Source organism: Leuciscus leuciscus, assembly GCF_965113295.1.
Source record: "Leuciscus leuciscus genome assembly, chromosome: 22".
Taxonomy (NCBI): Eukaryota; Metazoa; Chordata; class Actinopteri; order Cypriniformes; family Leuciscidae; genus Leuciscus; species Leuciscus leuciscus.
This window is the reverse complement of record NC_138746.1, coordinates 14,430,349-14,442,181: the sequence shown is the minus strand read 5'-3', so window position 1 is coordinate 14,442,181 and position 11,833 is coordinate 14,430,349. Positions and strand designations below refer to the sequence as shown.

At 39.0% G+C, this 11,833-nt stretch overlaps 1 protein-coding gene across 2 annotated transcripts in view; it reads right to left on the bottom strand.

Annotated features, from left to right (window-relative positions):
- bcl11aa (BCL11 transcription factor A a) overlaps nucleotides 1-11,522 on the bottom strand; it is a 60,000-nt gene extending 48,478 nt beyond the window's left edge. Inside the window, exons 1-2 of one of the 2 annotated variants that reach the window (XM_082154799.1) lie at nucleotides 4,168-11,522; nucleotides 469-804 (exon numbers count right to left, since the gene is read on the bottom strand). In XM_082154799.1, coding sequence (XP_082010925.1) covers nucleotides 469-804; nucleotides 4,168-4,222 — 391 coding nt within the window. In that variant the 5' untranslated portion in view covers nucleotides 4,223-11,522. Of the gene's footprint in view, nucleotides 1-468; nucleotides 805-3,362; nucleotides 3,858-4,167 lie in introns of those variants that run through there. The other variant, XM_082154800.1, reaches the window with a different exon arrangement.
- Nucleotides 11,523-11,833: the final 311 nt, after the last annotated feature.

Below are 11,833 nucleotides of genomic sequence, written 5' to 3'. Positions count from 1 at the left end.
CCAGAGAAAAGGAATTTAAAAAACACAAAGTGCAAATGTGCTAAACCGAAGCATACAGACGGTGGTGGGAATGTGTGATCTACGGTTAGAATCTGAGCTTAATTATCCAAATCCCACAGAGTCCAATTGATGCTCGATTCAAAGCAGCGATGAACTTGAGATAATAAAGCAGATTTTAAAAGTTTTTTTTCTTTTCTTTCTATCTTTGTATGAAGTAATGCCGGTTCCTCTTTTGGTCTTAATAGCTTCTCACTCTGAGGTTTGATTGAATATACCCCCTTCCCCTTCCTGCCCCACAGCTTTTAAATATTCAGCATTCTGATACGTCTCCAGAGCTGGGAACGAGACGCCCCACGGAGGAAGGACATGTGTCTACGATATGTAGCCCACGCAACAACTCGGCTCCACCACAAACGTTCCTCACACAGACACAAAAAAATAAATAAAAATCACATGGGATGAGATTACCTGTAATGTTTTCCTGTTTGGGACAGATTCCTCGAGAAGACGTCGATAAGCAGTCGTCATCCTCCGGCGTGACCTGGACGCCCACCTCCACGGGGTTGGACGCTCTCCTCAGCTCACCATGCGAGGGCGAGGGGGGCTTATCCACTGCTTTGTCCATGCACAAAGTGCCATTGCACTGCTTCCTTTTGTGCTCAATGAAAATAAGGATGTCTCCCAAAGGGAAGTTCATCTGACACTGGCCACAGGTGAGCAGGTCCTGGTCTCCCTCTGGAGATACCTGTACCAGCCCGCGCTGTTCCTGCCTCTCCTCCGAGACCACGGCTGACAGGGGCTCGGCTGCATACAGGAAGAATCCATATGCGACACAGAGGGAACGAAAAGCAGAGGGAATATTAGAGACTGGGTGCTGTAATGAACGCATGCAAGATGAGGGAGCACATATATATCAGGACAAAAAGAGAGAGAAAAAAAACACATTTTATGCTCCACATCAAACTCCCACCATTTTAATTTAGTTTTTAATCTCAGATCCATTAAATGTAATTACCTCACTTAAGTTATAAATAATAATAATAATAATAAACATACAAAAAAAAAATTAGTCATTGCCAGTTGAACTTCATTGAACAAGTACAAAAACATAAGATTCCCATAACTAATAGCAAGGGCATGACATTTTATTAACATTTATAAATGTAAAAGTAACATAATTTTGTTATATCTGTTTTGGTTCTTTAACATTTTGTCTAGAACTAAAGTAAATTCATCTCAGACTGACTCTTTGTTTCACTCAACGATACACACATCTGGATCGTGAAATGACTGCATGGACGACACGTGTAGATCTCCAGCAAACCCAACACAGCCACAGCTGCAGCAATACATGCTTCACGCTTTTTCCCCTCACGACAAAGTTAGCTATAAGGTTCACACACACATTCAGGTATTTTATAACGATTGTTTAGTGAAAGCTTTTGCGCAGAGGTTACACTAGCTTGCTAACGGTTAAGAATCTTGACCTTCTTTATAAGCTGCCAATTTCATGCTTTAATGAACCTAAAACCACAGAGAATCAAAAAATAGATTTTAATTTTAGTGGGTGATGATTGGTACAGATTTTGATAAAAAGGTGTTGGGATCATGTGCAGGTCGGATAAATTTACTTCAGCCCAGTCTGGGGCAGCTATGAGGGGCAGATGTGGAGAACCTCCTAGACGTGCTTATCAGGAAAATATCCCACGCATTTGCACATGAAATAACAAAGACGAAGTGTGATAATTCTCCCTTCTCTATATGGAGTAATGCTTTTCGACATTTTTTTAAGTTTAAATGCTTACTATACAAATAAATAAAAGAAAGCCTAAGCGATCAAAAGTGAACTCAAACTATTTTAATTCTCATAGATACAGAGTGATTCTTCATAGTGATATTGATTCGTAATGAATTCGTATGTGTGATTGTGATAAAAACAGAGATAATCGATATATGCAAAACTTCAGACATTATTTAATAATACCGAGCGAGTATTAAAGTAACAAAATATACATTTCAGTTAAAATACCTCACAATAAAATAGCAGCCTATACTCAATACTTCATTTAGCTATAACAATTATATACTTATTTTACTATCGCAGCTGCAATATAAAGATATCCGTACATATGCATATTTTTTTATTATATTAAAGAAACTTTATACGACTGGTATTGTATGTATAAATAAACAACGATTCTGTAAATATGTTGTAAATTAATATTCTACAATCTAGATTTTTTTTTTAAATGATAATAATAGTAATAAGTTGGCTCAGAAAGTGTGGAAACTGTGGAAAAGTGTTTCATATTGAGTTTTCCCAACTGTTTTAAATTCCACTACACTCAGCGCTGGCAACGATATTACATTCAAACTGTTTTTAAACCCGAGAATATATTTAGTTATTTCAAATCAATTCAAGTGTCTGAAATCAAAAGAAGCTTAATGCCAAAAAACAATGATAATATTTTCAAACAGTCATCCTCTAAAAAGTAGGCTATCTCTGTGTGTAGGCTATGAACGTGGACATTTAAAGCTGGTTTTGAATAAAAGAATAAAAACATTTTAATAACAGCTCATTCGTTATAGTGTCTCATTCGCTTTAAAAAAATAACTGCCTTCTGTGTTAGATAGCAAAGTTTATCATGATTGACATTTGGTCTATACTGCCTTATCCTCATTGTTAGTTTGCTTGATCTACTAGGGTACAAAAATACAAGGTATAAAAATTCTACATGTCATGCCAGGTCAGGACGGGGTTAAAAAAAAAACAGTTACCAGTTCATATTCAATACGTTTCGCTCTTGCTAACATATGGTCAAAAATAGATAAAGATAGCGGTGAAAGTGATCGGGTTCGAGTCTAGTTTATGATCGTCGTCTGCCCCCTAGCGGTGGGTTTATGCCATGTACAGCAGCGAGCACACGGAGTAACCCGCGCTCGGATCCCACAGCCTGTGTGTGGAAACCCAATAATGTTACACGATACTTTACAATGTTACAACAACTCGGGATTTGTGTCAAACATGTTTATCTAATAAAACGCGGACTGATGCTTTTGTAGCTTTACATTTGAGGTAAATATCTAAAAGACTGGAGCTAAAACGTTTTCGTTTCGTCGTCTTCCTGACAACACTTCAGGTCTATAAAATACAAAGCACACTTTGTTTACAAAAATGCAACTTACCACATAACTTCAAGACATGTTTAGAGTAAATCAAATTATTATAAAGATAATTCTAAGAATAGTAGCCTAGCAGTAGGCTACAAATGTGTGCATACAAAAAGAGCAAAACTGACTGGGTTTCTCGATACATTTGTATCTAAATAGTTGTAGCCTATTACATTTAGGTGTCGTCTTACCTTTGCCACCGACATTTAAGACAAAATCAGGCCTACGTGAAATTGAATTTATCCTTGCAAATGCACTCGAAACGGCAAAGAGCGTAGCGTAAAATCGTCTCCTACTGCTTTTAAGCGAAAGCCCAAACGAGTAGACCAGAATCGCGTTTTGCTTCAAATGTAAGAAAAGCTTAAGTTTCAAATTCAAGCAGATTTTATATGCAGACGGGTTTCTCTGCAATGTTAGTCTCACACAGGCGACTATGCGTGCTCTATTTGCTGGCAGTGGGTAGTACGCGCACGCGGCGCTTGTAAACAGTCGGACACGAGATTTTTCCCAATCAAAATTCACTTCCACTCTTTGAAAATCTTCCAAAAATAGTGCGTGAGGGGGGAAATCCTGCCCAGAATCACAGACAGACAGCGTTACGGGACATTCCACGAGATGTGAGCGCAAATAAGCGAGCGAAAGCCAGCGTGCATATACCCACCACAGTCCGGTATATGTGAGCGCTTGCTCTTAAGTGGTCAAAGCGGCTGGGGCACGAGAGCCAAGACATATGCGCCTAAACACAGAGTCGGCATGAACTTCTCCAAGTATAGCGATGGAAAGCAAACTTTTCTGGCATTTCGGCGAACGAAGGTGCGCGTAAAGGCATTTCAGAGATGGGAGCGCTCTCTTCTCTAAAGTCCACTTGATCTGCGCTGTCCAGTGTCCAGTGTGTCTTCACTGAGAATTACGCTCCTCTCCAGCAACTCAACACTACAGAACGGAGCCAAAAACAGGTAAACGGAACGGGAACAACATATATTTGTCTTTACTTACGCGAAAAATCCCGTTTGCTTAAGTGCTGGGGTTTGCCTTGCTTGCGGCGAGACATGGTGGTTGGTGGTGGCTTTCAGCTCGGTTCACATCGGGAGAGCCGGGTTAGAAGGGAGACTCCAGAGAAAATATCTTCATCAATGCCTTTGACATCCAAAATAAATTAGAAATAATACAAAGATGGCGCAGGGAAGATGGATTGTGGGATAGCCGTCATGGCTTTTTTGAAAAGAGAGAGAGAGAGATGAAAAAATGGCAAAAGCCCCCCTGAGCTGCAAGTTCAAGTGCGGACGTGACGTCCCTGCGAACTTGAACGTCAGGAGATGGATGGACATAGACATACAGAACATGGGCAGGGCAAAGCCGTGGAGTGGGAGGAGGGAGTGGAAATAACAAAACCAATGGACACTCATTAGGGGCTGGACATGAAAAATAGACCCGAAGAAGCCAATGGACAGAAAGATCAGGGGGCCGGACAAGAGGCGAGAGAGAGAGAGCGAGAGACACGCACACACTGAAAGAGAGAGAGGGGGGAGATATGCTTAATGAAAGCAATGTGCGCTGCGGTGCGTGTGTGTGTGTGTGTGTGTGTGTGTGTGTGTGTGTGTGTGTGTGTGTGTGTGTGTGTGTGTGTGTGTGTGTGTGTGTGTGTGTGTGTGTGTGTGTGTGTGTGTGTGTGTGTGTGTGTGTGTGTGTGTGTGTGTGTGCGCGCGCGCGCGCGCTGGGGGTGGACGCAGGAAAACAGAGCACGAAAAGCCAATGGACAGGAGATTCAAGGGGGCCGGACATGCTATATATACAAAAACAGGGGAGAGGGACCTCGCATATAAGGTTTCGTAGTGGACACTGATGGTGCTTCAAACACAGTCACTCAACTCCTGGTCAAACAGTCAGAGGTAGCGCGCAAGCTGCTTCTCGGCGAGACACGATCGGGTTGCATGAACAGGACAGACAGGTTCCGAGTCGGGGCATGTGGGTTCAACCGCCGCGTGCGCTACCACATTCCTCCAGAACAGAAGCCCAGAGAAACTTAAGGGACATCGCGTTGAGCGGGATAGGATACTAGCTCGCGCGCTTTGCGGGCGATGTAGGTGGGACTTAAATACTACAAGTGTAATTGTAAAAATATAACAACACACACTGACGAATAGATTGTGGGAGCAGCCCACTAGAAAGAAAGGGGACGGGGTAATAACTTTCAGATGTGTTCAGATTATAGAGAATGGCGACTGGGGGGGAGGAGGGGGGTGTCAGTAAACCGCCGCGTGGATTTAGAAATATAAAGATGCTGTAAACAGCGCCGATGCATTTGAAATTAAAGAGACATGAAGCGTATAACCGAGCGCGATGACAAGCTTGTTCAATGCATGAGGTGGGAGGAAGAGAGAGACACCCCTGCGAACTAGTAGAAGTACGACTAGACTATAGCGACTGCTCCAGAGACTCAAAGCAGAGGCTGCGTGAACAAGTGACAGTCTGCGGGGAAAAGGCACAATTCAATAGGGAACCGATCGGAACTGAAATCGAATGCTGGAGATAATACGTGACCCGTGAGCGAGCGAGTGAGTGAAACTGCTTTGCAGGCTTATACGCTGACATCTTTGTTTCTGGACCAAGACTGATCGCTGTGTTGATGCGTGTGTGGGTATTTTTTTTTTTTTTTTTTTTCTCGGCGCGAGGTGTCCGATGTTAACGCGAAAGTTGTGTCAGGTTTGCGTTGGGTAAAAAGGTCAACTCTGCGCTAAGGCTATCTGGGAATGCCAATGGATTCGCTCGACTGTATCACACTGACTGTGCCGATGCTTTTCAGGTCATTGTTCTCAACAAGTGAAAAAGCACCGTATCGATCTGAATTTTGTATATAAAGCCTTTGATTTAGTTTCATTGCAGCGCACTATTCTCCAGCATGCACAAAGAGAGCTAGCTACATTTACAGCAATTTTGTGAGTGCAGCGCGTATAAACAAAAATAATGCAATTATTATTAATAATAATAATGTGTTTTAAGCAAAGAACGATATATTCAAAGAAACATGTTGGGTTCTTGCATTTGCTATTATTTGCATATTATAAAAGCTTAGAGATAATTGCATTTGTTTAAAACACCAGATTGGTTTCTGGATAAAAAAGTACCATAAGAAGGTTCTCATGCGGAATCAAGCTGTAACACACTTTTTGTCTCTAACTAGGACCTTTATTTTTAAGTGTCTAATATTTCTGCGACCGTGCAGCGTGATTGACAGAAATGCACCACGGATTCCTTTAGGACCTCTCGAGAGGGATCGTGCTCTGTATTTCATGCATCCCACAGAAGGATTGCATTGTTAAACCTCGCTCGGAATATTTCGTAAAAAAGAAAAAGAAAAAAAAAAAGAACTTTGTCGAGATAAACTTAAAATTTGTGGGTAGAAATTGCGTTTGTGGTTTGCAAAAGGAATATTTCCCCGCGCGTGAATAGCAAATATTGGTGAGGTTAGAGCGCAACGTCTGGAAATAGCGTTTACTTTTGACTGATCGGTCGCTGTGTAGCTTTTGGTGCTGCTGGACAATTTTGAGGACGTTCATGCACTTCTGTAAGACTAACCATGGCACCTGCCCACTCAGGCCATTGGCTGATGGACCGCCTTTTTTTCTTTTTTTTTAATACATTTTCACTTTTCTTGAGAGTCTGTCCCTGCTCCCAGGCGGACATTGATCAGCGCAAACGGAGCGTACACCTCCTTAAGGAATGAAAGCTATCAGCCTGCAACAAAACGCCGCGTACAAACAGAATCTCAATATGTAAATGACAATGCGACTGATCCCATCATAAATCAGCCAGACGTTAAATGCATAGCAATATCCATCTCTCCAATGCACGGTCAGGCGCGCTCGCTCGTACAGAAAAGGTGCTTTTGTGTTAGAGAGTGACAGAGGAAGCAATTGGAAATGAGAGTGAGAGGAAAGTGCGATGACAGATTCATGCTTAAAATAACGTTTCAGCTCAATGCGCGAGGCCCTGTGGATGACACAAAAACCAGATTACCAAACCTATGACTGTTGCTATAAGATTCTTCTTGTAAATAGTATAGGTTTTCAATATGTAGGACTAACAGGGGGAAAATGTTTATTGGTCCATAGGTCAGAGAAGGAAAAACCAAGACACTTAAAAAAAAATTGGCCATGCGCTTGCCCTCCAAGGGTAGTGGCTCAAGGAAATTGACTGACTGGCCCCTTGGGCACATTTTAATATATGGAAATGACCAAGGGTTTATGCGATAAATCAACGCCCAACGCCCTGTTCATGCTTCACTCCTCTCATTTTCCCACTTGCTCAAGCAATTCATCAGCAGATCTGTTTTCCTGCAACTGTTGTCCAGCGCTGATGTCATGTTGAAAGAGGGGCTGTATTGGCATCTATGTTTTACCAGAGAGATTAGCACTGAGTAATAACCGTCGAGTGCAGTTTGTGTGCGTATGAGGGAGAGAGTGCGCTTTAGTGTTTTCATTCATCTTTACCCAACTTTATATGTAAAGACTTTTCAGGACTGATATGCTCGTTATGTGTCTTTCCGTTTGTAATTTATTTATTATTACAAAAGTAGGTTTTCCGCGTGTATTCCACTTGAAAACGTGACAGGACTGTTCCAATACGTTATCTTGCCAAATTTATTAAAACTTTTCAAATAAAGTTTTAGTGCTCAAAAGCAGCTGTCACTCATTATTGGGCATTTTATAGATTTAAAAAAAAGTTTAAGGTAAACACTACTTGTTCTAACACTAATTCGTGTTAATTAGTGCTGAACAAACAATTATGCAAAAAAAAAAAAAAAATTGAATTTTTTTGCATCCTTCTTAATGTATTGTGAATTACGTACTTAATAAAAACGTGCTTATTTATTCATTTTTTTATTGTTATTTTTGTTATATCAATTGCAAAGTTTTTTTTTATTATTATTGCACAATGTCTTTTCTAATTAAAAGAGTGGGCATTTATACTCTTATGGAAACTTTCTTAAACGACTATAGTACAAATATTATGTTACAGAGAATTGAACCACGTTTTAATGCTTTAATCCAAATACAGAGCCAATGGCAAAATGTAAATGAAAAAGTAAACAAAAAATATTTGCCATATTATTTATTTGCCCGTTTTGTTTGCCAGATGTGGCTAGCATGCTAAGATCTCATACTATCTGGTTCACACAGATTTTTGTGGATGCCGTTGGACTGATGTACAGACAGATCAAGAGTGAAGGCCATGCACTGACCCACCACCTGTATGGAAAAAAAAAATCGGTTGTCTTGCCTTGTTGATAGTTCTAAATTAAATGGCATTTATTTCTCAGATATGGTTGTAATCATTATTATCCTCACGCGTTACTCTGGGACAGTCTCTGCAAATCGCTGTAGAGTAATTAATGTAAAAATGTCAAGATTTGTGAGCATTATAAACGAAATTATTTTGTCTCCGTCCATTCTCTTCGAAAGCATGTTTAATTCGCACAGAAGACCCTAAAAAGCACAGGAATCACCATAAAACACACCAGTGCAAACAACATTACTTCACTTTGTCCACTGTCGCAAAGACGAATATATTTGACACAGGAAATCTGACTGACCAAGATTAATTATAGGCCTTGTCGTGTCGACTGTGACCACCTTAAGTCTACATATCCCACTGAATATAAGTTTTACCTCAAAGGACGGAAATAGGCGAAATGGGAATGCTCTTAAAATCCCTGCTAAGTCAAGTCTTGCCTTCTTTAAGGAATTTTAAGCTTCAGTAGTTCAGGCACATTCGAAGACTGAAAATTAATATTAATAGCTAGATTTCACAATGTGGCATTATCACACCGAGCGATGGGTGGGCATGCCATCTGGGTTTTGGCAGGTATTAGATATAATCAAAGGGATTACGTCTCTGTGGGCGAAATTATAAACGTGAGTACTGGTTATTCCGCGAAAAGGAACGGCGTGTGAGTGAGAGACAGAGAAAATCAGATTACCCCTGATTGTTGACTACATGGGGACACTTGCTGTAAGATATTAAGACTACAATTATTGTATTAAAAAAGCTTTAATAGAACAAAGGACAGAGTAAAACACATCCTTGAATTATTATTGGGGAATCGTTATTTCAAGGTGACGCGCTTCACACGTTCAGTCGGTGTTTATACTGTTGTTAATCTAATAGGATGATGAATGGAACCACACTATAAGGACGCAAGTCGTTTATCTGTTGAGTTAAGTCTTTCGTTTATTTTCATGTTCATAGATTGCGCATTGAGGCTGTATAAGTTCATAATCACTTAAGAGATGTTGTTGGTTAACTTTAAAAAAAAATTGTGAAACAATAAGGCAGTGGGGATATTCATCACATCTTCACATAGGCCCATGCGTTAACCATAAGACAAATAAACAACACAGCTCTCATCCCCACAAGGATGGCTGTCATATTTGCTTTCATGCTAAACTTAGATTTAATGCAATTAGTTATCAATGACATTGAAGATATTCAAGTTTTTACAATAACCCGTGTTATTAAAACTGGTAGGCTTAAATAAGTTAAATTGCTTTGTCTGTAATGTGCAAAATGCAACAAAATAAGCGGGATGAACATGGCATTATTAATAATAAAAGTGAATTATATAAGTGGGATAAAAGGATAAACATTGGAGTCATTAAAGAGGTTTCTGATGGTCGACATGATTCGCGGAGTTTGAGAGATGCAGTCAGAGAAAAAGCTATGTGTCGTGTTCCAGGCTCCCTCTGCTGTTCAGAAATAAGAGGACTTGACAAAAAGAAATGAACGTATCCTACTGAGAGAAGTGAATGAACCAACTTGATTTTATGACATTACAGCCCATTAAATTAAACACAACGGAGTAAAAAATATAAACACAACTTTTTACAGCGATATACGTCTGGGATTTAAAACTGAGATCTGGTTCTTCATTACACTGTGAAGCTTCTTTTACTCATATTTGAATTTATTTTTGTATTTTATTATTTTTTTTACAGTTGAGTTACTTGTAAAGAATGATTTGTTATTTAATTTAACGGTTGACTACTTCTGTTTATGATTTTACGATTTGCAAAAGCTAAAGACTATAGGATACAAAACGCAGTGTGACGATTGTGGAGAAAGGGACGTGAAGGTTTATACAATTATTGTTTTTGTTCTTGACAAAGAGGAGGATAATCATATTTTCTTATAATAAGACAATATGAAAATTAAAAGGTCCCAATTCTAACATTTTTCTATGAAAGATGAGAAAGATGTAGATTTTTATAATTGCATTAGACATACAGACTCTGCAAATCGTCCAAAACAAGGCAAACATTAAAGAATCTTTCCTATATTTTTGTCATTTAAATGCGTTTTGTATTAAAAATTCATTGCACTGCATTGCATTGTTTTTTCAACGACAGCCTTAAACTGAAGAACCTCGAACTGAACATGATCAGTCACTTTAGTTTTGATATACAAAGAACGAAATTTCAAATATCACGAATCAGAGATGCAAAGTTTGCAATTTATTACTTGGTCCGAATATATTTGCTTACCACTTGCATCCAGCAATAATTTGGCTAGTTGACTGACTTGATTTCACTATAATCAGACTGAGGAATTCTGGTCGTTATAATTGCTTCAGAACCATGGACAGCGACTACGCGAAATCAACTCTTGCAAATGCTTCTCACAGCCACACAAACTCTGCCATTAAAAAAACGTCTCTGTAAACAGGGGAGACACGTTGGTTTCACGGCTCACGATACTGCTGAAGAATTCACTCAATGATCTTTATACCATAGCGGGATGACCAGCTAAAAAAAAAAAACAATATCTTTCAATCTGACAACTGATTACATTACTAAATGCTTTCCTGCAGACTGAGGCTATCTGTATACATGCCTTGGTGAAGAGAACGAGGAACACGTTCAGCTGTTTACCTGTTGCAAAGAAAAGAAAAAAGAAAAGAAAAGAAAAGAAAAGAAAAGAAAAGAAAAGAAAAGAAAAGAAAAGAAAAGAAAAGGAAAGAAAAGAAAAGAAAAGAAAAGAAAAGAAAAGAAAAGAAAAGAGACTCTGCAGTAGTCTATAGAAGTGTTATGTTGCCATGTTAAAATACAGAATTAAATACAGTGGTTTCTAATATAATATTGTCTTGCATTGTATTGCATGTATCTCAGTCATATTCATTTTAATGCTTTTTGTTACCGTTTCATTTATTCGGTTACATTGTTGATTCGGACCTTTTACTTTCTGCTTCGAACATTTTCTTTGTAAATGCTGCATCTAAAATAAAGTGTACTTGAAATGTTTTTGGAAAATAAAGATGATCATTGAAATTTGAAATGGTGTTAAAATGTTGTAATTAATAAAGAAAATGTCGTTGTGAGGGTCGTTTCTTGGTCTTAAATGAGCCAATAACATATAGCCTATAAGAAAACGCATTAAAGTAAGAATTTTACAATCGACTGCAACATTGGAGGAAGACATTACACTAGAATGTTGACCAACGTGGTTTTGAGGGAAAAGTGTGATAAATCCCACTGAAATATAACGATTTGAGAATGTCAATGTGAAAGCACAGCAGAAAGCTTGATTAACAGTGTAAAGCTATGCGGCTTTTATACACCTTTAAGATCCAGTATAAATATAGCCATCATTCATTTTTAACGATCGA